The sequence below is a fragment of the Rhinopithecus roxellana genome, chromosome 11, assembly GCF_007565055.1.
Source record: "Rhinopithecus roxellana isolate Shanxi Qingling chromosome 11, ASM756505v1, whole genome shotgun sequence".
In the NCBI taxonomy this organism is placed as follows: Eukaryota; Metazoa; Chordata; class Mammalia; order Primates; family Cercopithecidae; genus Rhinopithecus; species Rhinopithecus roxellana.
Window position 1 is genome coordinate 78,072,145 of NC_044559.1, and position 25,924 is coordinate 78,098,068.

Sequence of the window (25,924 nt, forward strand, 5' to 3'; positions counted from 1 at the left end):
TTGAGTGTGGCAGGTGGCAAGAGTTGATGGTGGGGAGTGACTGCAAATATAATCAGACATATACAAATATAATTAGCTCACCCCTGATAAAGTGTGGAGGATTGGGGCCATGTCAGAGAGGGGAGGGAACCCAGGAAGGCGAATGTGTAGCTATTTCCTTGTGGCTTCCTGTAGCCATTCTGCTTTGAATCCTGGGTCTGGTGCTGCCTCATGCAGGTTATCTAATGTCTCTGGGCTTCCATTTTCTTACTATCAAGTGAGGAAAGCAGCAGTGCCTCCCAGGTTGTATGACGATCAAATGAGATTCTGCTCATTAACAGCTCAGCCCTGAGCTGCTGCTTAATAGATGCGTGGCTTAATAGATGTGCGTTCCTGTTACCAGGCGGCACTCTGTGGATTCACTTACCCTTGTATTCAGGGCCTTCTTTGTATCCTGCACTGCCCCGGACTCTGAGGCTATATCGGGGAACTGTGCTGCCCTTGAGCTGCTAATAGTGTGGTGTAACTTTTCTTTGTTAACGGACTCTTTGAGAGAAACTATTGAAGGCAATAGATTGATTCTCAAAAAAAAAAAAAAAAAAAAAAAAGCCACACATGTGTAAACATGTGCACATGATTTCTGTGGATTTGCACACACTCATGAACTTCAGGGTTAAGAATCCCTGATTGGTGGATAACAAAAGCCACTGTTTTCTGGACAGCTGCTACGTGATTTCTGTGCAACTTCATGCCACTGCTGTTCTGTGATTGGTGGCCAGCCTGTATGGGGAGGACATGGAGTTCTCACACCTCTCAGCCTTATCAGGACTTGGCTGTGAGACCAAGACAGTCTGTGGTTGACCTCAAGGTGTCCTTGGCTGCCCCTCCTCCAGCTGCCACTCTCCAGCCCACTTCATTCCTTGATCCCAGCCAAGGTTGCTAAGAGTGGTGGCTCTGAAAAAAAAAGAAAAAAGAAAAGGTGGCTCCTGTGGGCTCCTTCCTGTTGGTGGGAATTTGAAAGGAGGGTAGAATAGCTGAAAAAGGCCTCCAGCCACACACTGGAAGATACAGAGTTTAGTCCTAGCTCCTTCTTCTTGGAGCTATGTTTCTGTGTGAGTGACTTCATCCCTCTAAGCCAGTTTCCTCATATGGGAAACAAGGGTGGTAATCCTTTGCCCAGCCTGGGGGAGGTGTTATTGTGATAGGAAGTGGGAGGATGTTTTGTGCATTGAGAAAAGACATGTAAAAATGCGAGGGTGGGCCGGACAGGGCTCATGCCTGTAATCCCAGCACTTACATCCCAGCTGAGGCGGGTGGATCACAAGGTCAAGAGATGGAGACCATCCTGGCCAACATGGTGAAAACCCGTCTCTACTAAAAATGCAAAAATTAGCCGGGTGTGGTGGTGCGCACCTGTAGTCCCAGCTACTCAGGAGGCTGAGGCAGGAGAATTGCTTGAACCCAGGAGGCAGAGGTTGCAGTGAGCTGAGATCGCGCCACTGCACCCCAGCCTCTGTCTCAAAACAAACAAACAAAAAAAGCCAGGGTGACTCCACTGTGCTGGTAGCTCAGGCTTATTCCTTGGCTCTAAAACAAGCCTGATGCTATCGCTTTTCCTGAGTTTTGGGACAGATCCACTGATGACGTTTGAAAGAGTGGGGTCTAAAGTAGGTGCTCACTAAATATTAGTTTATGCTTTAAAAGAAGTAGTACTGCTGTGTTCAGGAGCTCCTGAAAGACAGAGGGCTGGCTGGGTTGGCACTCTCTAGTCTCTTAGAGCAAGTAAGGTTTAGCTATCACCTGTGGGGATGGGACTCCAGGGCTGCCAGCCTCCCTCTCTGTAGCAGGTTTTTGTTGAGCCTCCATGGGGCTTGATGTTCAGGGAGAGTCATCTGGGAATGAAGCCTACATGGTGTTCTCAGGTACCTCTCGGTCCCCTTGGGGAGACCGATGGGATAATAAGATAAGGGCTAGGAGAGAGAGGCTGGCGTAGGGTGTAGAGAGGCCATGATTCTTCTGCAGAGAAGTGTGAGCATTGCTATAATCTTCAGTCATCAGCTCTCAGTGTGAAGAAAAGGGAGGCTATCCCACCTCCTACAAACAGAGGCCCCATCTGAGGTTGTCAGTATTGTCATTTATTTAGTGGCCCAGAACCTTCCTTTTTAAAGCACAGTATAAAACTAGAAGGAGGCTAGATTTGCAGTGCCTCACACCTGTAATCCCAACATTTTGGGAGGCCAAGGTGGGCAGATTGCCTGAGCTCAAGAGTTTGAGACCAGCCTGGGCAACATGGTGAAACCCCGTCTCTATAAAAAAAAAAAATACAAAAAATTAGCTGGGGCCAGGCACAGTGACTCATACGTGTAATCCCAACACTTCTGGAGGCAGAGGCGGGCAGTTAGGAGGCAGAGATGGGCAGATTCCTTGAGCCCAGGAGTTTGAGACCAGCCTGGGCAATATGGCAAAACCTCATCTCCACAAAAAAACACAAAATACTAGCCAGATGTGGTGGTGCACACCTGTAGTCCCAGATACTCGGGAGGCAAAGGTGGGAGGATCACCTGAGCTCAGGGAGGTCGAGGCTGCAGTGAGCCGTGATGACGTCACTGCACTTCAGCCTGGGTAAGAGAACAAGACCCTGTGTAATTAGAAAAAAAAAAAAGACTAGAAGGAAATGCCCCCAGGATGTCATGTGAAGGATCGACATTTTCCTGCTGAGAAAACAGCAAGCCCTCATTGTAATACAGATGGCAACGCCTGATCCTGTCACCTGCATGGTACAGTTAAGTGTCACTTTGGGTTTTCATGATATAAAGTGACACTTTTTCTTCAGGGACTCTCTGTGTATTGAAATCCACTCAATGATGAGTCACATGACCACAAGCTTCTCAAGTAAAACAATTCAGGGCTAAATTTTGTAGATCAAAAGGACTCTGACAGCTTTAGGAGAAATCCATGAACTATCAGCCTGATTTTTTGCACTCAAGTGTGATTGTTGGTAGAGCCACCTGCCCTGACCCTGAGAATGGCATGTCTGTGATCCTCACCATGATCTTAAATCACCATGTAAGACTGACCTTGAACTCAGCCTCTTTTCTGCTCACGTTCAACAGAAGGCCCTTCCAGGTGGGAGGAGAATGCTCAGTAGAGCCATATTAAGGGTAGACTTGGGTGACTTGAAATCCCTCTACACTTCCAGGCTTCCTGCCAAATCCTTGGCCTCACGTTGGAATTTTCTGGGAGCATGAGAATTCATTCCATAAAGCCAATCTGGTCTTAACATCGTTTGACATTGACGGTGATAATGCCAGGGATCAGGCTTTCTGAAGCACTTACTAAGCTTAGAAATCATCTGGCTATAGGCAGTCTCCCCATGGAGGAGACTGAAAGTTGTAAAACCTTAGCATGCTGAAGTCACTGTTTCCCCCACTACTCCAGCGTCTCCTCTACTCACAGACATCTCTGATTTTCTCACAACTTTGCATGTGTCCTCATGTTCTTCCTTTTCACCCAAGTATAGTCCCCCCAGTCAGCAGTCTGCACCTTTTCCTTTTTCAAAGACGAGAACCTGTCCGCAGTCAATCAATAAGCAGGTTTTAACTGAGCACTTACTAATTGCCACAGCACATCTTGATGCCCTTCATCCCTACCTCATGGGCCTCACTCTCACTGATAGGATTTTAGGCTCTCTTGGCCTAAACTTTTTTATTATTATTTATTTTTGAGACAGAGTCTTGCTTTATTGCTGAGGCTGAAGTGTAGTGGCATGATCATGGCTTACTGCAGCTTCGAACTCCCAGGCTCAGGAGATCCTCCCGACTCAGCCTTCCAAGAGCTGGAACAACAGGCATGTGCCTGGCTAATTTTTTGATTTTTTGTAGTGATGGGGTCTCGCTATGTTACCCAGGTTGGTCTTGAACTCCTAGGTTCAAGGAATCTTCTTGCCTTAGCCTCCCAATGTGTTGAGAGGCATGAGCCACGGCACCCAGCCGGCTTAAACCTTTTTTGCCCCTAATCTTTTGAACTCTTGAATTACCATCTAGCACACTCCTTCCTCTGTGCTGAACTCCCCACTCACTCCCCCAACTTCCTGCTCATACCTTCAACCCTTTCCCTGCAATCTGGCACCCACCCCCACTGCCCTCCTGAAGTTGCTCCCTCAGAGTGTTCCTGTGACTTTTCTCTTGCCTAATCTAATGCCGCCTCCTCCTCTGCTTCAATTTATGGGTTTTTTTTTTTTTTTTTTTTTTTTGAGACATTTAACCACCCACTTCTTGGAGTTCTGTCTTTCCTGGTTCGCTGGTACCTTGTGTACTTTCCTGGTTCATCTCCCGTCCCTCGGATGACTTTGCATCCCTTTGGGGATTCTTTTGCCTTGCAGCTATAACTGTGGTGTCCTTCCATGCATGACTTTAGCGCTTCACTCTGCCCTTGCTTCTGTCCCCCGCTGAGCTCTGCCATCTCCCTGGCATCAGCCATCACTTTTGGGCTGATGCCTCCAAAGTTGTACTCCTGTCAGGGTGTCTCACCTGGGCCCCTCCAGGGGTCTCTAGGGCATTCCTACTTGGGTATCTTGCTGTCTTCTCAGAGTTACCATGGTCCAAATGGAAGCAGCCATTTCTCCCTTCCTTTCCCAACCCAATTCTAACTTCTCCTTGAATTAGGCCAGGCTCCCAGACTTGAAACCTTGGTACCATCTTTGAAGGAGGCAAGACAGGATGTGGTTCAGAGAGGACTGCTAGAGTCATGTGGACATTAGGCCACATCACAGCTTGGCCACGAGCTGGTTATGTGGCCCCAGGCAGGGTACTTTAACTTCTCTGTGTATTGATCCTTCAATTATTAAAAAAAAAAAAAAAAGAAGTGATAATAGTTTCTTCCTCATAGATCTTTGGGAGGATAAAATGAGAGAATGTATATGAAGAGTTTAGTGCATTGCTTGGCACATAATTAGCCCAGTAGTCCAGAGGCCCTCAAGCATTTATTTAAGCTGTTCCTGTGGAGCACCCTTCATTTCCTGTGGGTCGGTTGGCTTCTCTTCTGAGAGTCAGGCCTTGTCACCCTTGCATTCTCATTGCTGGCTCACTTGGTTTTCTGCCCACTAGACTGTAAGCTCCCTGAGGCTAAGATTCTGGAATGCTCACCTTCATGTCCACAAGGCAGAGCGCAATGTCTGCCCAATAAATAAATGTCATAGCTTGGAAGCCATATTCTATTAAGTAATTTTATAATCTGTAGATCATATCTGGTATCTTTATTAGTGGTCTATAACTTCCAATCTTGAACAAAAATAATCTATAATGTACACTTAGAAATGTACAGCTTCCTGAACACTTTGGCATAAGTTACCCTGATAACTCCTCTCACCACATTGCTGTGAGCTTGCTAATAGAAGTATTATCCCTGTTTTTGGATGGGAAAACTGAGGCACAGAAAAGTTAAGTGACTTCCTCAAGAGAAATCAAAAACTTTCAAGTAATGTTTAGCCCCCTCCTGTGATTCTACCTGTTCCTGAATTTCTAGAACAGTCAGAACTACTCAGTTGACCAGAGTACGATGTGCATACCTCTCTGCAAAGCTCTGATCACACTGTTGGCAAGCCTTTTTTTTTTTTTTTTTTTTTTTTAGGACCAGATAATAAATATTTTAGACTTTGCAGGCCATATGGTTTCTGTCACAGCTACTCAGCTCAGCCGTAGTAGGGCAAAAGCATCCATAAATAATATGTAAGGGAATCGGCATGGTTATGTTCCAGTAAAACCAGCCCATGGGCCAAAGTTTGCTGACCCCTGCTCTAAGCAGAACTAATTCCAGTTGAGAATTAGCAGATACACTTCCCCCCAGCTAGCCTGTTCAGGAGTGTTTTGCTTTGCCGCTACCAAAAGAGCTTCAGCTAACAATTGCTTTTCATTTCCAGATCCTGTCTCAGAAAGAAGAGTGGGAGAGCAGGACTCAGCACCAACCCAGGAAAAACTCACCTCACCTGGCAGGGCTGCTGAAAAAAGAACAAAGGATGACAGTAGGCGGGTGGTGAAGAGCGCTCAGGACCTAAGCGATGTTTCCATGGATGAAGTGGGCATCCCACTCCGGGTACACTTAGAGGTCCTTCTTAGGCTTCTTCTTAAGCTGTGACAAGTGTACACCCTGAGTACATGTGAACCCCATCACACCATCATCTCTATAAGCCCCATGAGTGCCAGAGCCCCCAGGAGCTGTGCTCCAGATTTGGTGTACAACAGCTTTTCCCAAAGTGGGTGTTGGATGTTATAAGTCCTATGAATAAAGCATTTCGTGGTCAAGTAAATGTGAGGAAAAGCTGAGTGGGACCAAGTCAGAGAGATTTCTCTGCTATAGAACTTTTCAGAGGCTTTGAGTATGGAGTGTTCTAGGGACAATGTTATGGACAGTCTTCCTTCATTATTGTTCTGTGTGAAGCATGTTGAGAAATTCCTGGTCTAGGGTTAGACAATCCTGGGGAGAGTGGGAGGCCCAAGGTCCCTATTGACAGGTTCAGGAAGAAGATCTCCCTGGATGGGAGATCACGTGTCATCCCTAATGAGTAGGGAACACTAAGGGAACCTCAGAATGGATTCCACCAGCCATGCCTCCAGGACAGAGTAGGTCTCGTGGCATCCCTGACCCAGCTTTTCCCGGCAACACAGGCCTACCAGTCCTGCAGGCCCTAAGGAATTCCAGGGAACAGGCTCCAATGGACAAGAAACATTTAACATAAAGCTGGGCAACTTTTGGAACTGGATTCGGGTGAATTCCGTTCTTTTCCGTGTGTCTATCAGACCATTGCCTGCAATATGTTCCACTGTGAATTCCATTTAACAAATGTGTCCTTTTGGAGGAGGCCAGTAGAAACTACAGTGGGCTAAGCCTCAAAATAACTCTTCTCTGGTCCTAAGCAGTAATACAGAAGGAGAGTTATTCCTAAGAGAAATCACAACTACCATTTGCTGAGTACATTATCTCATTTAAGCATCACTTACCCGAGTGAGTAATGGATACTAATATCATTTCCATCTTATAGATGAGGAAACAGGGACTCAGAGGGATTTGTTACTTATCCAAGATTGCACAGCTTGTGGGTGACAGAATGGTCTGTCTGACTCCTAAACCCTTACCCCCTAACCATCGTGTTGGATGGCCCTTCCACTCACCTTCTCATCAGCTCTGTGACTTTGGGCAGTTTGCTTTGTCATTCTGTATCTCATTTTCTCTTCTGTAAAGTGGGAGTGAAATTAGCCACCTATCTGTCACCTTCCTTGTTTTATTTTTATCTTAAAAAACAAACAAACAAACAAAAAACAGCCATTCCAACTTTGTGGTTAGGGTGAAAACTCTGGCAGTGGATGCCGTAATGAGTTATGTTTTAATGTATGCATTCTAAATCTGGCCCTATGCAAGGTGACTCGGATACGTTGCTATTGAATAGTTTAGAATGGGTGGTGGCACAGCATGGTGAGCAAATATCCTTTGTCTCTTATATTTCTAGGAGACTTTCCTTCAGTTTGGCACAGTCTATATACAGAGGGATTCTCTCTAAAAATAAAATTTAAAATATTTAAAAATGGATACCTTTCAAGTGTATCGTCATCCACTGTTTTCAAACTCTGTATCCTTTCAGCCAAATATTACTCTGTAGACTGAGGTTTGGGACCCTTGGTTTTCTCTTTCTAAAAAGTTTTGCCTTTTTAAAAAAGGTAAATGTGGCTGAGTTTTGAATTCAGATATCATTACTTTCCATTTTGATTTTGAAATCATAGGAGGTCTGAAATGTGTCAAGATATTCATTTAATTTTTCTCTTTGCCTTTATTTTTCTACAGAACACTGAGAGATCAAAAGACTGGTACAAGACTATGTTTAAACAGATCCACAAACTAAACAGAGGTACTGATTTTCATTTGTAGAAGCTGTGCTGTGCTATGTGGCAATACACTGTTTTGTGGGCCTGAACTCACTTTGCTAGGATGCCAGAAGACTGGGTCCTGCAGTTGGACCTTATTAGGTACTGGTCTGCCTGAGCCCAGCCATGTACCTTCAGAGCATAGGGAGGAGCACTTGTGTGCCTGCCTCAGAGTTGGAATTTGAGATCTGCTCTCAAATCCTCCCTCCCAGATGTGGAATGCAGCAGGCTGAGCCCAGCACTGTGCTTGTGCTCCAGCATCTGTCTGCCTGGGATGTGAGCAGCTCCATCTCCCACCTGCTTCCAGCTTTAGGTACATCTCCCTGTGTCAGCCCATGACTGCCTTGTGGGCAGAGTGAGTTGAGAACGCACCAAACTGGGAATTAAGAGCACTGTTCTCTGGCCGGGCGCAGTGGCTCAAGCCTGTAATCCCAGCACTTTGGGAGGCTGAGGCGGGTGGATCGCCTGAGGTTGGGAGTTCGAGACCAGTCTGACCAACATGGAGAAACCCTATCTCTACTGAAAATACAAAATTAGCCAGGCGTGGTGGCGCATGCCTGTAATCCCAGCTACTTGGAGACTGAGGCAGGAGAATCACTTGAACCCAGGAGGCGGAGGTTGCGGTGAGCCAAGATTGCGCCATTGCACTCCAGCCTAGGCAACAAGAGTGAAACTGTCTCAAAAAAAAAAAAAAAAAAAAAAATGTTCTCACCTGGATTGAGTCCCCCAAGCACTCAGGTAACCTTGGACCAATCATGTACCTTTCTGTGTTTGTTCTGCTTCCCTTCCTCCAGAGGATGTCACAGGGTCTAAAGGGGAACACATTTGGCCTTGTGAAGTAGAATTTATAGTACGCCTCTCAGGCTGTGTTAATATGAACAACAATCTTCCCCAGCTGAGAGCCAGCTCTTGGCAGATAGCCCTGAGAGTCAGTCAGGAGCTGACACACCAGAGCCCGCTCAAGCTGAAAGAGCAGCGCTTCCAAATCAGATGCCGGCTGGGCAATCAGCAGGTGACCCAGCATGGAGAATCGCAGGCCAGTGCTTGGGCAGGACATGACCCTACCGGCTCCCATTGCTGCCTGTGCCACCAGTCAGCTGACAGGCGGGATGTACCTACACCATAGGAAGGGTACCACTCCTCCCACGGGCAGAGCATCCTGCCCTTCCCCTTACCCAAATCCAGTCTGGCTGTCTGGCATGGATGACACATGAAGGCAAAGAGAAAGTGTTCTGGTCAGTGTTCCCACCTAGGCCCAATCTGTCTGATGAGCTGCAAACGCCAGCTAGCATCACTATTAATTAACTCCCTCTGGGTTCAAAGTGAACCTGGGTGTGCCCCTGTTCAAACTATTTCTCAATATCGAAGTGCTCCAAATATTGAGGCGTTTAGCATTTCCAAGTCAAGAGTAAATCCACTGTGGTTGGGTGGATGAGCGTGGTCACAGTGGTGAAACTAAATGCTTGGATTTCTGTGATCAGATGGGGTCATCTCCACTCATCACTTCCTGAAGTCACTGCCCATTTCCTCTTGCAATCTGTGACTCTCTCACCTTTAGACCCTGCTTTGAAAGCCTAATTGCAGAGATATGAATGCATGTAAATGTGCAAAATATGTAATTTTGCCCCACAGGCAGCTTTGGTCTTCTCATGTTATAGTTCTTAATCTAAATTATAGGTGCTAAACAAAACTACCTGCCTTAATGGTAGGCAGAGGTATTTGAAAAATTAATGATCTACTTGTTTGCCGAATGTCCACAACACAAGCTTTGATTTAAAAAAACATTTTAGGATAGCATGTTTATTACATATTATTTATTATCAACTTAATATTTCTTGCCTATCAAAAGTAAGAACCTGAAGCTTTATGTTAAATGTTTCTTGCCCATTGGAGCCTGTTCATGGGAATTCTTTGTCTAAGAAGAATAATGGTATTGTCTCTTTCAATGTGTCTCGGTAATTCAGGCAAAAGGACTGGATTTTTAAAAGCAGTTTGAATTTCTTTCATATCACTAGTGAAGCTTAGTATGTTCCAGAATTCAAGGAGCCTAACTTGTATGTGGATTCCTACTCGTTTATTCTCTCCATTTGTATCTTCCTCTATTCTCTCTCCCAAACCTGCTCCTCTGCCTAGACACTCCTGAAGAAAACCCTTATTTCCCTACGTACAAATTCCCTGAACTTCCTGAAATCCAGCAAACTTCTGAAGGTACCATAAACTTAGACAGCATATCTGTTGTCCGAGCTTTAAATTAATTCTTATAGTTCCATTGTAGGCATAAGATTTGGGCTTTTAGATTTTGTTTTCATAGTCGTTTTTGGCTGGTGAAAATTTTATTTCACTCATTTGCATGATGTGCTATGTTAAAATAACTAAATCCTTCCTAATTCATTAATCTATTTTTAAGTGTGATGCCCGTGTGCTTTAATAACACTAAAATAGGTAATCAGTCATTCAAAAGAGTCAATTGGGATTTGTCACTTCCTCTACTTCCTGGTGGATAGTTTCAAAATCCACTGCTTTTCTCTGCTACAGAGGACAATCCTTACACTCCCACCTACCAGTTTCCTGCATCTACTCCTAGTCCTAAGTCTGAAGGTAATTAAAGGAAAATTGTGTGCCTCTCTTTGTACTGGTGCTGCTACTTTCTTTTTTACCTTGGGGTTTTTTCTGGTGGCTAAGGGCTGCTTCTCAGTCATTTGCTTCCCTCTAACCTTGTGTTTTGTGGTGTTGTCTCACTCCTTGCTGACTGTATCACCGGTGTCTATCCAGATGGTATTTTAGTCCTATTCCCCTAGGGTTTACATGATTAACAGGGTAGCCAGTGTTAGCTTAGTTATAATGCTTTGAACATGTGGGGCTCTGGTAAAAGCTGCCTTTACCCAACTACCCAAGGCTTTGTACCTGAGGTGGTCACCTGATGCTGGTGGTTGAGCAGTGAGTGACTCAGGGAAGCTGAGTCATTATAGTGGGTGGGCAGGAGGTAGATCGGCAACCGTCAACAGGAAAATTACCCGGTTCTCATGCCTGCAACGAACTCATTGCTGGGGCCCTCTTTTCATGGGCCCTCAGGGTATGTCTCTTTGGTAGGGAATTCCTAAAGAGGTATCCAGGTATAAGATTCAGTCATAGTGGGAGATGACATTTCTTGAAAATAAGGGTTTTAGCTAAGCTGGAAAACATTTTATGAAAGAGCTGGATGGGAATTTGTACCTGATGAAGACAGCCACATTTGTGTCTAAGAAATATTATTTTGGGGGCAAAAAGTCTAAGTGTCAAGGAAGTTTCTAAAATGTGAGTTAGGGGCAACATCTTAAGAATTATCCTAATAGCAGGGATTATCTGATCTTTGGATGAGTAACCCAGAAGAGGGTGAATAGATATGGTATGGAGGAGGAAGTTTTGTTAAATACTGTTCTAGGATGAGACGTTGAGTGCTCTGAACTTCATTCATTCAAGTAGTATTGAACGCTTGCTGTGTGCCAGGCACTGTCGTTGGAAGTCATGCCATGAATAGGACAGGTACCCTGTCCTCAGAAGTTCCCATCTAGCAGAGAGTTCAGCAAGGCCACTTCAGCTTACTGTGTCCAGTGTGGGGGCAGTTGTGACAGCATGTGTCCAGAATGCCACAGAAAACCTTGCCGGCACACAGTGGGTCCTCAGTAATACCTGGAAACACTGATGAGTGAAGGCTTTGGACTATGGAGCCAGAGTTCGTTCTTAGGGATGAATGCTGGTGCCACAATCTTGATACTTCTCTGCTCTAATCAGCTCAGCAGACCATCCCTCTCAGCCCTTCTCATCATTGATAAAGTTATTCATTTGATCATTCACCAAACTCTTATTGATCAGTCATATATGAGATGACGCACTGGGATGTGTTGGATACAGTTAAAATACCATAGTCCATTTTTGGTCTCTCATATGCCCCGGCAATTAGTTTCCAACCATTTCATGCCTGGGGCCTATTTTGAATGGAAAGAAAGGTCTACCAAATAAACCCAGACTTGCAGAACTAAAAGCTGATAATTTAATTCTGATCAGTGACTTCCTCAAGGCCAAGAAGAGTCTATTTGGTGTAGAGAGCCTAGTCTTTCTGTCTCATGGTACTGATTACCACACACAAGCATTGGTGAAAAAACAACTGACTGAGTTGAGTTAGGGAGTTCTTTTCAGAATAATTTTGACTAGTTGCAATTTTTGATTTGTGCTTCATTTGGACTTGTGAACCTAGCCAAACTCGTAAGATAAGAGTTTCGTTTAAGGCAAAAAGCACAGCACATGCAGAAGGCACAGTATCCCACGGGCACAGGCAAAGGAAGGCCCACTTGAAGAAGTCCTGTGGAGGGGAACAGTGGCTCCCATCGGACTGGAAGACTGCCTTAGGCCTGCCACAGGCAGCACCCACAGCTTCCACAGTCAGCTTGGCTGTTGGTCCAAAGACAAGGTTTCATGGCTGCACAGCCAGAGCTCCCGTGTCATCAGCCACCACACCTAGCAACCACTGCTGGCGATCATGTCTAATTTTTGGCATGCATCGAGTCCAGCATATGAAGGAACTGGATTTCTTTTGCATAGAGGCATAAACAGTAAGGGATGTCATGATAACTTGTCACATATAATTTAGAAGCAAACCTTACTACTTTTTAATTTTCAGAGACCGAAAGGAAGAAACAGTCTTAAAAAATAAAAAGGAAAAAATTAGATTGGACATTAAAAAATTAATAGCAAAGATGATTAGACTTTAACACAGTTTCTAAAAAGACATCCTCCCTGGAGATCTTTTAAAAATAGGGTAAATTCCATCTCACGCCCCCACTCCTGCCTAGATGACATATCCAGGCATAGATCACTGATGTGTTCAATTAGATCAAGGCTTCTTACAAGTGAAGGAAACATTTGAGCTAGATCATTTTAAATAATCACAGGATTTTGGTTTTGAGGGTTTTTTGTTTTTTTTTTTTTTAAACCATTTCAAGAGAGTCTCTGGATTTCTTAATCCTTGATTTGTTGTGTTCATGTTGTCTGTGAGCTCTGGCAGGGCCTCATCAGCCCTGTCCGTGGTGCTGCTCCAGCCCCATGCTGCCCAGTAGGTGGCCCTGCGCTCTGTGCACATCCGTCTTAACATAGGAAAGATGTATGCCTTTCAAAGAAAGGCATTCAAGACAGATTGGCACCGAGTGGAGGCTCTACCTATAGATGTTAGTATGCATTAAGAAACCACGTTACTGAGAAATCTGAGCCATCATTCCAGAGTCTCTCTCCTGGGGAGAAGTTTGTTTTTACCGCTGGGTTTTTTTTTTTTGTTTGGTTTTAATTCAGAATTTGGAACTAGAATTATTTATGATAGACCTATCAAAGCCTAGCCTAAGGGCTGCCTTCCCTGTCTAAATTCTAGTTTTTTATACGGTATAAAACAGACATTTCTGAAGATCTCGAAGCTGATTCTCCTCAATAGTAAGCGACTGTGTGAAAGTTTGTTTATGCTGGCTTAGCAACCTTCTTTTTCCCCCAGCTACAGTGAAAAAGCAAACTTCTGGCCAGACTTTTAGCCTATAAATAGAGTTATCATGTCTCAGTCAATGAGGGTTAAACTGTTCTTTTTTAAAAAAGAAAACTTTGTAAATTCCAAGAAGGGGCAGTCACTTTTAGTCATTTTGTAATCTTGGAGACTGTTGTCTGTGGGATGGAAGAGATGTTAGCAGAAGGCAGAGGGGCAAACTGTGCAGAAACAGCTTCAGAAATGCAGTCCCCCACCTTCTCCCCTGCTGCTTTAAGCAACAGCAGTGTGGTGGCCAACATCTCAGCAGCCCAGAGTGGTAATCCTGTTAATAATAATAGTCTTATAATGACATCACCACCACCTCAGTGACTATGTGGCTGTCATTAATTGAGCCCTTGCCACATACAAGGTTCTCTGCTGAATATATCACTATTGTTATCTCATTTTCATTCTCCCAGCAGCCCCATGAAGTAACTCTTCATTTTATCAATGAGGAGTATTAGGCTCAGAGAGATTCGGTAATATATGCAAGATTACACAGTAAGTAGCAGAACCAGGATTCAGACCTAGGTGTTTGGGGCTCCATAAACATAGGCTTTTACTCACGCTGCTATACTGCCCTGCGGATTCCTTTCCCCCTCCTGACTCTGTGTTCTTGGTTGTCCTCTTCTTGCCCAGAGGCTCTCTGGTACCGACTCCAGGCATTCAGCTTCCCCTGAGTCAGTCCTGCCTCAGTCTGCTAAGCCAGTACCTCCCAGATGGTGCCTGGAAATTTATAAATAGGGACCAGGCACAGTGGCTCATGCCTGTAATCTCAGCACTTTGGGAGGCCGAGGTGGGCGGATCACCTGAGGTCAGGAGTTCGAGACCAGTCTGGCCAACATAGTGAAACCCTGTCTTTACTAAAAATACAAAAAAAAAAATTAGCCAGTGGGTGTGGTGGCAGGCGCCTGTAATCCCAGCTACTTGGGAGGCTGAGGCAAGAGAATCACTTGAATCTGGGATGCAGAGGTTGCAGTGAGCCAAGATTGCACCATTGCACTCCACCATGGGCAACAGAGTGAGTCTCTGTCTCAAAAAAAAAAAAAAAAAGAAAGAAAGAAAGAAAGAAAAGAAAGAAAGAATATATAGTTAGGAAAACTCCCCAAGTGATTGACAGACAGGATTGAGAACCACTGGGATGGGGAAATACTAGTCTTTCCCAGCCCCTAAAAAGAGGTGAAGAAAATTGGCCAGATGCAATTTTGGGAATATGGATATAGGATGAGAATGGAGAATGCAGATTTTAAAGAATTAGCACCCCCTACTCTGAACATGCCCAAATGATGTTGGCTCACTTGGCACATTTGATGTCAAGAAGAGGGAAAATATTTTCAAATAATGGCTCAGAATTTGCAGCAAAACTAAATAACTGGTATGTTACTTCATGGTCCATGGCCTCTCCTGACTTTCCATGGCCTGTGAGGACCCGCTGGACCATGTCAGCAAGAAGGTGAGTCCAGGTGAAGCCCCAGAGACCAGCTTTTTTCCCGTGCTTTCGGATGCCTCTTCTACCACTTCAGGCTGGTGGTGGCCACTGCCACCTCTCGGTGATGTCCCTCAAGACACCACCTCTAGGCATCCCCAGGTTGTGGTGTCAAAATGGTCTGTCTCAGTGCTTCTTCCTCATTCCTAGATGAGATTGCACTAAGGCAATGATTTAAAGATGCTCATCTGCTTAGACACAGCTGTAGTTGAGTTAAAATAATTCTCTACTGGCCTTACAGAATTTGTAAGAATAGCTTTGTTTTGCTTGATTTCAAGCAAATAATTCTATTGTGAAGATGCTTGGCCGGGATCTGTGCCTCCTGCCTCGGACTCCAGCCAGTATTGCCCAGGGGAGGGGTTGAGTTGCTCTCCTAACGAGAGCTTCCCAGGAGAGCTCCGCCTAGCAAGTGCAAAAGCCATTGACTGGCCTGCGGGATAGTTAAGAAACGTAGCAGTTACTCCCTTTCCACCTTCACAGCCCAGGAGTTTGATAGCACATGAAGATGGTGAGTCTTCTTCTAACCCTATGGTTCTCCCAAACTTTCTCCTTTAACTTATTTTTTTGCTCCACCTCATTCTCTTCTTCAGAGTTCTGTTTTTTCTCTGACTATGTCTTCTATAACTACTGTACACCCTACCCTGGTCTTTTTTTGCATTCTTTAGAACTTGATGCCACATCTGTAATCCCAGCTACTCAGAAGGTCAGGGCAGGGGGACCCCCGAGCCCAGGATTTTGAGGCTGCAGTGAGTTACTCCCTCCAGTCTGGGCGACAAAGCAAAACCCTGTCTCTTAAAAAACAAACAAACAAAAAAGAACTTGAACTTGATGGCCTTTAGCTAAAATATAGACAGCTTTGTAACGCTCTCCCCCAGGTTCCCTGGGCTTCCTGATGTCTTTGCCCTTTTGTTTGCTCTTCGCGTCCCACCCCGCCCAGACTCAGTACCCAACTCTACATCTGCGTCTTTCCCCCGACTATTATTTTTGTTCATGGGGGTCATGTATGACTATCTTTACCCTTTTATCCTGTCTCTTCCTAAGTGTGAGGGGTAAAGCCAGAGGAGGATTTAGGTTGAGCAGTGGAAGAAAGATTGTGTCAAAAATGAGCCATTAATATTTGGAAAATTGTTTTAAGTTTAAAAGCCTGAGAAATGCATAAAATTGAATTGAATTGATACAGGCAAGTGGTTATGCAAATGATTTTTGCCCATCCTCCCATTTTAGTCAGTTATGTAGTTTTTCAGAACAACTTTCAACCAGTACTTTCTTCAGTTGTCTTTGAGATTTTTATAAATTAAAGAAAAAGAAACAGAAAAAAAAGTGATTTGGAAGCTCATTTAAAGTCACTGCGGTTGAAAAAGCAATTATGTGGCTCCTGGCAGTTGTAGGAGAGTAGCTGTCCCCAAATTGAGCTACCAAGGACAGATTGCCAAAGCCCAGAGAAGAATCATTGTGTAAACATTAGAGCCCAGCAGGACCTTCAGAGGCCTAAGTGAGTTGTTTACCCTGTGTAAATCCCATGCAGTGTTACAGCTTCCTGGAAATCACTGGCATAGGAAGGTCTGAGTGTTGCTGCCAAGGTTTGATGTCTGCTGCTTGGAGCTCTGAGGAGCACAATTAGCATGTGGTTCCACCATGAGCAGAAACCACAAGATTTCTGCACAGCTGAGCCCACTCTGGCATTGTTTTAAAGGCCCTTGGAGAAATACTGAAGGCAGAGCTTCAGGTGCTAGGTAATAGACAATTTGAGAAACATTTCATTTAACGTGTCTTAACTATGTTAAGCACCCTTGTCTCATTTGGCTGGCTCTGGTGTGGAGAAATGCAGACGTGCTCCTTACACTGTTTTCCCATTCCTTGGTATTTCTAACTGCATACCCATCTTCCCCATTGTGGACTTAGCCTCCCAGGAAAAGGCAGCAAGGAGCAGCAACTATTAATAGAAGGTGTACAGGCCAGGCGCGGTAGCTCACGCCTGTAATCCCAGCACTTTGGGAGGCTGAGGCAGGTGGATCACCTGAGGTCAGGAGTTCGAGACCAGCCTGACCAATATGGTGAAACCCTGTCTCTACTAAAAATACAAAAATTAGCTGGGCATGGTGGCAGGCGCTTGTAGTCCCAGCTACTTGGGAGGCTGCGACAGGAGAACTGCTTGAACCCAGGAGGCGGAGCTTGCAATGAGCCGAGATCGCACCACTGCACACCAGCCTGGGCGACAGAGCAAGACTCTGTCTCAAAAAAAAAAACCAGATGTAGCAAGAGTGACTCAGTGTTACCCATTGTCCCTGGAGACCAGCAAGAGGAAAACTAGAAATGTGAGGCAACTCAGAAAACTTGCTTAAACATCACTGAGGGCGAGGGGATGCAAAAATCGGGCAAAGGCTTCAGGGGCCGGAAACTGGCTCAGCCAACAGTGCAGTGCATGCCTTGAGTTTCAAGACAGCATCTTTCTCTACCTCTTCTATAAGAACATGGTAATAGAGTAGCCGGTCTTTCAGCTTTCCCAGGATTGGGCAGATGAAGCTGGGGTGAAAGAACGAAGTGGGCATCTCTGTCCTGGGGCTACGAGATGGCATGGGGAAGTTTAATCTGAAAGACCTTGAATCCATTTCTACTTTGTCTTTCTCACCCTGCAGCCAAGGGCAAATCTTCTCAACCTACTTGGGCTTTAGTTTCCTTGTCTGTAAAATGAGGTATTTAGTTCCTCTTGGAGTTTTTTGCAAGGTTTAAGTGAGATGACGTTAGTAAATTACCAGCCATTGTTAGTCACTTAACAATGGGAGCTACAATTATTATTTTTATTCATAAGCTGAGGTAAAATATTCTTCCATTAGATTTACAAGACAAGCATCAAAAATTAAAATAGATTTTACATGCCCTAGAACTTGTCCTGCTTTATAGTTGTTCAGATGAATCTATATGACTTCAGTTGGTCCTGTTAAAAGTTCATGAGCTGAAATCCACATATCAGAACCTGTGGATCCTTTGAGAGAAATGAAGACTTGTTCACAGAGACTCCCCTGCTCCATTTTAACCTGGCGTGGGTAAGATTTCTCTACCGACACTGAATAAGAAACAAGTGGCTTTTTTTTTTTTTTTTTTTAGAGAGAAATTCTTGCTCTGTCATGTCACCCAAGGCTGGAGTGCAATGGTACAGTCATAGCTCACTGCAGCCTCAAACTCCTAGACTCAAGCCATCTTCCCACCTCAGCATCCCAAGTAGCTAGGGCTGCAGCTGTGCGCCACCATGTGTGGCTAATTTTTAAAAATTTTTGTAGAGATGGGATCTCACTGTGTTGCCCAGGCTGGTCTTGGATTTCTGGCCTCAAGACATCCTCCCTCCCTAGCTTCCCAAAGCATTGGGATTACAGGTGTGAACCACCAGTCCCGTCCAAGAAAGGAGCTTTAAGCACTTCAATTCTTCAGATGCCTCTGTTACCTGCATCCCCCAACTCCAACTTTCCTGCTTCTCCTTCTCCTTTTCAAAGTACATATACTGTTAAACTTCCCAAGTAGTGCTGTTTTTTTCCCCATCTTACAAGAACTATTTCTCATTTTCTTCTTCCTTTTTTTTTTGCTTTTTTCTTTTTGAGACAGACTCTCACTCCATCACCCAGTCTGGAGTGCAGGGGCATGATCTTGGCTCACCTCAGCCTCTGCCTCTGGGGTTCAAGCAATTCTTCTGCCTCAGCCTCCCAAGTAGCTGGGACTACAGGCGCATGCCACCACGCCTGGCTAATTTTTGTATTTTTAATAGAGATGGGGTTTTACCATGTTGGGCAGGCTGATCTCGAACTCTTGACCTCAAGCGATACACCTACCTCAGCCTCGCAAAGTGCTGAGTATTTCTCATTTTCTTCTAATAAACCTTCTAGAGTTCCACGTTAGAAAACTCTAGAGAGAAACATTTTTTAAAGAGCTCAGGCTTAAAAAACAAAACAAAACAACAACAAAAAAACTCTAAATATTTAAATGCCACTCCTCTCCATCCAGTGAAAACTTTGCTTCTTACTTCATGAACCAGGTAATAGTTATAAATTAACTTTCATCTCATCATCTACTAATAAGCTGTAATTTCTCCGTGAGATGTACAGGGTTTTGAGCTAAAATGCTAGGCTACATTTTAAGCAGTGCATACATCAGCTTCTAACTAAGCTAACTTTTCATTCGGGCATTTTCATTGCAGCACTTTTTCTAATCAAGTCCCTGTAATCAAGGCTCATTTTTAGTTTTCTTTGACATCATGGCATTTTGTCAGTATAATCAGACGTTCTGTTTTAAAAGACAAAAAACTGGAAACATACAATTTTTCAGAATAATCTTCCAAAAAATCTTTTTCTGGATCCCACTTTATCTCCTTCCCCTGTTCTATTTTTAGAAGATAACATAAATAAGCTTACACTCTCACTTTAAAATAGTGAAAGGCTTGGCTGTGTTGGTAGGAAAAAAACCTTAAGCCCTGTTCAACCTTGATATTGATAAATTCTTAAAAGTGAGGGAAGGAAGTAGGGGAAAAGGCACTTTGGTACCTGATGCCTGTCCCTTATTTGGGCCAAGGGAGACCTGAGACAAATAAAAATGGGGAAAAGAGGGGACAAGAAGTAGTGATTGTTAGAGAGGCTGTCTGAACTAATAGCAATGTTAGTTTATTTATATTTCACAAAATATTCTGGCCTTGTCTCTTCTGAAACTTCAAATGATTTGTATAGAAACAAGGACTTGATTAACATGAAGTCACCTCCATACAGTGGATTCTTCGACTTGTCTTTGTGGGTTCATGTGCTTTGCTAAAGTTGTCATGAACTTTAGGGAAAGAGTTGGGTCTTCATTCCATGTATGTGAATTTTGAATCCAGATTAGCAAGATGTTAGAACATGGGAAAGGCTAGCTATTTCAGACTAACTCTTTTTGGAGTAATGCTTTGGAGGGATCATCATGGATGTAGTGACTAGATAGAATGCATTTTCGGGACAGTCCCACTTTAAAAACCTGTTCCCATCGATGTGCCTGTGGTCTGATTTTTAGTTCAGAAAGTACAACCACTTCCACAAGGGGTTCAGATCTTTATACGTTCTGCAAGTTTTAGAACCCAGTGTCAAGCCTATGTAGGGATGTGTGTCATGCCTTTGGAGAGCCACCTCCCACCATAGAGACACATGTGAGTTTGATTTGTTCCAGAGTTGCAGTTTAGATACTCACTCTGAGTAGTACCTTTGCAGAGGAAGCCGTTTAACCATGGGTCTATTGTGTTCCAAGGAAACAAATCTACTCAGGGAACCAGACTGAGGTGGAATCAAAACAAATTTTGATGAGGATTTTCTTAAATTCTTCTCTTAGCTGCAGAACTTCTTTGTTAATGATGTGTATGAAAGCTTACCATATAAAACAGGTCAAAGCCGAGGCAAGGAGCTAGAAAACCCACCCTCTGGGCCTCTCCTTCCCATCCAGTAGCAGCCCGAGGCCCTGCTAAGAGGCCTTTCAAGACACTGTTGAACTTGGTGGGCTTAACCATACACTGAGCTGGCACAGCCGGGGATCCATCTCAGCCCCTGCTTCCCATTCAGCCAGACCCAGACCCTGCATTCCAGCTTTGGTTGTGTGGATCCTCTGGAGGAGGACCCTTGGCTGTTTGTCCCCATGCATTTCTTGATGTCAGGCAGCAGCCTCCGCCAGTTGTGACTGTCCTGCCTGGACTACAGGTTTGGTTGGATGTGCTCTACAAACCTTGCTCCTCTCAAATGTGCGCTGCCGTGGTGTAGCGTCCGGCGCTTCACTCTACTTCCCTCTGCTGGGATCCCTAGGGGGGCTGGATGCTTGTACCGGACTGTGGAAATGGGGAACATACAACTTGGTTCTCTTACCTTCGCCAGACTTCTCCTGACTACATTTTGTTTTGTTCAATAGATGATGATTCAGATCTGTACTCTCCCAGATACTCGTTTTCTGAAGACAGTAAGTGACTTCGAATAACCTGATTGTAGGGGAGGAAGGGAAAGTGGTGGATGAGGGAAGATGATCACGCTGTTTTCAGTTTTCGTGTTTTAAGTCTTTTGTCTGCACTGTTTCTCCAGCAAAATCTCCCCTTTCTGTGCCTCGCTCAAAAAGTGAGATGAGCTACATTGATGGTGAGAAGGTAGTCAAGAGGTCGGCCACGCTACCCCTCCCAGCCCGCTCTTCCTCACTGAAGTCAAGCCCAGAAAAGTAAGTGCCCACTTGTCTCTCATTCATCCAGCCTGGGCCTCGTCGGTGTTCGCTGAGACCTAGGAGCCTCCATTCTTAGGAATGTGGAATTTTGAGTCTGTCCCCTGTCACCTGTTAGCAGTGACTTCTTATTTCTTAGCCTCAATGTCCTCCTCTGTCAAATGGGGATAAAAATAGCATGGTTCCTAGTAAGGATAGTGTAAGGATAAAATGAGATAATGCATGTAAAAATTCCTGGTAGCACTTGGCTCAGAGTATGGGCTTAATTAATATTGACTATCATTATCATCACTTTTTACATTTTCACAAGAGAAATCTTAACTGCAAGTTTTGTCACATGTTGTCATATTCTTTGTGCATACTGTGTTCACATATTCATAGCAATGACTATAACTTTAAAAAGAAGCCACACTTTTTAATGTCCATTTACTCATACAACATGTATTATTGAGACATAAGCCCTGGACCTGTTCTAGTGACGACATTGATAAATCTCTTAAAATGCCTGCACCAAACAACACCGTTTTCTTTTTCTTGAGTTTTTTTTTTTTTTTTTTGAGACGGAGTTTTGCTCTGTCGCCCAGGCTGGAGTACAGTGGTACAATCTCGGCTCACTGCAACCTCCGCCTCCTGGGTTCAAGCAGTTCTCATGCCTCAGGCTCCCAAGTAGCTAGGACTACAGGTGTGCACCACCACTTGTGGTTAATTTTTGTGTTTTTTTAGTAGAGACAGGGTTTCACCATGTTGGCTAGGCTGGTCCCAAACACCTGACTTGAGTTCTTATCTCTAAAAATGCCCTCTGAAGCAACCTTCTCATGCTATTTGGACAGGTGTTCCATGCATCTTCCAGCCCCAACTTACACCACTTCTCAACTCACAAAAGGCTCTGGCCAAACAAAATTATTTACTTCTTCCTTAAATACACATCCAATTTCATACCTCTGTACCTTTTCCAGTCCCACAGACAAATTAATGGCTGTTTTAAAAGCACCACACAAACTTAAGTGGCATCTACCTAGGAGTTTGATAATTAATTTGAAAAGAAAGCTGGGTATACCTGCAAATCCCTTATAGGTGCCTTCATCCAGAACCCACTGGGTGTATTCTCTGCAGATATATTATGGAAGGATATAGGTATATATAAATCATTATCTGCCTTCAAGAAGTTTACAGCCTTGCATGAAAAACTTAATATAATCACAGAGCAAAGTGCAGTAATGCACAAATAAAAAATGTGCAAAATAGAGCTTATAGTAACCAAAACAGTTTGGTACTAGCATAAAAGCAGATATGTAGACCAATGGAACAGAATAGAGAACCCAGGAACAAATCCACACACCTATTGTGAACTCATTTTCCACAAAGGTGCCAAGAACACACACTGGAGGAAAGACAGTCCTTTCAGTACATGGTGCTGGGAAAACTGGCTATGCAGAAGACTGAAGCTAGACCCCCATCTCTCACCATATACCAAAATCAGTTACTGACTTGAATCTAAGGTCTCAAACTATGAAACTACTATAAGAAAACATTGGGGAAAATCTCCAGGACATTGGTCTGGGCAAAAATCTCTTGAGTAATATTTCACAAGCACAGGCAACCAAAGCAAAAATGAACAGATGGGATCACATCAAGTTAAAAAGCATTTGTACAGCCAAGGATACAATCAACAACGTGAAGAGGTAACCCAGTTACCTCTTCCCTATTCCAGTGTGGAACAGGGAAGAATGCAATTATGGTAGCAGCTAACATTTATTGTGTGGTTACCATGGGCCTGGTACTCTGCTCAGTGATTTACATGCTCTGTCTCATGTAAAATGTTTAGTCCTTACAACAACCCCATTCTTCAGATGAGGAAACTGAGATACCAAGAGGTGAAATACTTGTCTAAGATCACCTCGCTAGCAAGGGGTGTGGCAGGATTTGAACCACAGTCAACTGGCTCCAGGACCTGTGTTCTCTCTCACTGCATTAGTGTGAGTGGGAAGTACAGACATGTCTGTGGAATGAAAAGCCCATGAGAGTGAAGCAAGGTGAAAGATTTTTCCAGAGCCAGCTTTGATGCTGCTGCCACCTCCTTTCCTGTTGCTTTCTCCTCTCCCCTTCCTGGTGCCTGGTTTTGAGCACAGGACATCTCAAACCTTTTGTGAAGCAAACACCAAAGTTTAACTGGTTGTTTTGAGAAGCAAACCAGCACAACTAAATTGTTCACCCTGACTCCGATTTTATGCTTTGGATATAAAGTTCTTTGATTACACTGCAGCCATCCAAAGTCAGACTGTGTCAGAAGCTAATGCCAGTTGTCATGAAAATACCTCTAATAGAATTTTCTTCTACAGAAATGACTGGGAACCCCCAGATAAGAAAGTAGATACAAGAAAATACCGTGCAGAGCCCAAAAGCATTTACGAATATCAGCCGGGCAAGTCTTCCGTTTTGACCAACGAAAAGATGGTAATGTGCATATTAAAGTTCTTTTGTCTCACCTTGCCCATGTTCTTTAATCAGAATGCATTGTGCAGTTGGATTACATTCTTTCCCCTTTGAAATAGACTTGCTTTATTTTGAAGACAATGACAAAAATGAAGTACTTTTACCATTTTCATTTTTGCAGGTGTTCATAAAACAAGTCCCGCGAGTCTGCCCTTAAAAAATCCTCTTATTGTGGCTCTGTTGCTCTTTTTGTGCATGGTTTTAACTAATATTAATTTTTCTACTAACATAAAGGTTGATTTTGCTGCTGTCTTTTTTTAAATGTCGAAGTGTTCATTTATCAGACTTGTCATTAAGTGGACTGAAGTCCAGTTTTTTTTAAGTGACTCTGAACAGGCATAAATTTTGTACAAGTTGCTAGAACATCATTAAAAGCTACATAACTAATAGGATGTTGTGACTTGGAAAAAAGGCCCCAGGCTGTTAGAATCTATCTTTTAGCTCTTCCTTTTTTGACAAGTGCAATATTGAGAACTAATTTCATGTTCGACCTGGTTTATGATTCCCTATAACAGTTCACATCTCTAAGCAATTATGGGTGGGGAAAATGGTATATATGCATATAGCAGACCACCCTGGAAAAGCGGCCTCTTCTGTGAAACAGGAAGAATTCTTACGCATTCAGTAGTTTCATACCTGCCAATCATGCGTCCTTTTATTCACCCTTCATTAGGAAAAGCTGGTTTGGAATTGTGATCCTAGTTAAGGGGTTCTCCAAAGCTTCATAAACATTGCAGTCCTCCAGCGGGACAGCAGGATGGAATTATTATGCTGGGGGTTGGTTTTTATTAAAATATGGTCACCACAATGTGTGCAGAATAAGCAGGCCTCTGAAATGCAGGCTCAAATTGTGTTCCCTTTGCCTCTTCGGCTCTACATGTTTTGAAAGAAGAATCGATTTGACTTCTACTGAGATAAAAATGTGATATCTCTAAAAGCACTAAACGATAAGTCATTTTAATTAGGAAAAAAGGTCAACAGGTCACAGAAATACTTAGAGTTGTCATTCTTCAGCGTACACTACGCACCACAGTTATTTCAAGCAGAAAGTTCGGAGAGGAGCACAGAATTTTGCCTTCTCCCCACCTCTGCCCTTCTTTGGAGGTTGTCTGCTGTTAGAAGATACCGTACGTAAGAAACATGGAAGGTAACCTTGCACCCAGGTGCCCCTGCAAAGAAAGTCATGCTCCTTGGGTTTATTTCCAACATTAATAATAAGTCTGGGACCCACCGTTACATATGAATACATTTAAATGATTTCAGGGACTCTGTAGACCTTTGGGTGTTTTTGTTTTGGCAGCATCACCGTTTATAGATTTTCATGGCTCTTACCGAAGGCTCCCTTTTCTCAATTTCTCCTTTGTTTCCAGCTCCTTTCCCTAGTTCTTAGTCATTTAACCACTACTCAGAACTAGGAAAAACACCATAGTTTTGTTTTTCTCATTGATACCGCAGTAGTTTATGAGAATCTTCCATACCACAGTTCTTGGGATCATTTACGTTGTTTTTACAAACCCTGAAAAGTAACACATAGTGCCCCACGGGGCCCTCTTGGAGAATGGTGGTGAGCATGCACATGGATTGCAAAGCTCCTCTGTGTAGTACCAAGCCCTAGGCCAAGCCACCAATGGGGCTTGAACACCAAAGGCAGGCCAGGGAGGAGTAGGAATGTCCAATAGTTTCACCCAATTTAGCTCTGTTCCTCCAAAGAGAAGTTTTAGTTGAATCTTAATCTTTTGACAGTCTGCCCTTCACAGTAGTTGAATTCATCCTTTATGTTTGATTTTGTTTCCTGCTATTTTTATCACATGGAGAGAAAAGGTGAAGTGTGAGTTTCAGCATGCAAGTCTTGGCTTTTGGTATCTAGTATCTGGTTTGCCAGAATTAGAGCATACACCCCCCACACCCCCAAAACACACACTTGCATTGTTAACTGTGGGTAAGTATACTCACTAGTGACAGATGTAGAATCTAAGTCTGCTCTCAGATATGCACTACCTCATTTTGGGAGAAAAATTGCTTTTTCCATTTGAGGTACTGATGTCTGCTTAACTCTGGCAATTTAAATTGTGACTTCATAGGCACATCTATGCATGGTTAGCAGGAGAGGTTGCCCTAGAGCTCACCTTGCCCCTGGAGCATACTCAAATCATTCCAGAAAGATGGAAGAAACACTGTACTGCCTTCAAAACCCCCTGCAGAAGACTTACAACCTTGATGACCTAGTCATCTATTTGAAAGACTCATATGAAGGTCTTTTTTTTTTTTTTTTTTGAGATAGGGTCTCACTCTATCACCCAGGCTGGAGTG

General features: G+C 43.8%; 1 protein-coding gene across 45 annotated transcripts in view; it reads left to right on the top strand.

The window, feature by feature from the left end:
* SORBS1 (sorbin and SH3 domain containing 1) overlaps window positions 1–25,924 on the top strand; it is a 252,806-nt gene that overhangs the window by 156,565 nt on the left and 70,317 nt on the right. For 21 of the 45 annotated variants that reach the window (XM_030940317.1, XM_030940329.1, XM_030940323.1 and 18 more), the window contains 7 exons: window positions 5,897–6,081; window positions 7,813–7,876; window positions 10,026–10,100; window positions 10,428–10,490; window positions 20,825–20,872; window positions 20,992–21,121; window positions 23,461–23,575. In XM_030940317.1, coding sequence (XP_030796177.1) covers window positions 5,897–6,081; window positions 7,813–7,876; window positions 10,026–10,100; window positions 10,428–10,490; window positions 20,825–20,872; window positions 20,992–21,121; window positions 23,461–23,575 — 680 coding nt within the window. The remainder of the gene's footprint in view (window positions 1–5,896; window positions 6,082–7,812; window positions 7,877–10,025; window positions 10,101–10,427; window positions 10,491–20,824; window positions 20,873–20,991; window positions 21,122–23,460; window positions 23,576–25,924) is intronic. The other 24 variants (XM_030940331.1, XM_030940334.1, XM_030940358.1 and 21 more) reach the window with 5 other exon arrangements.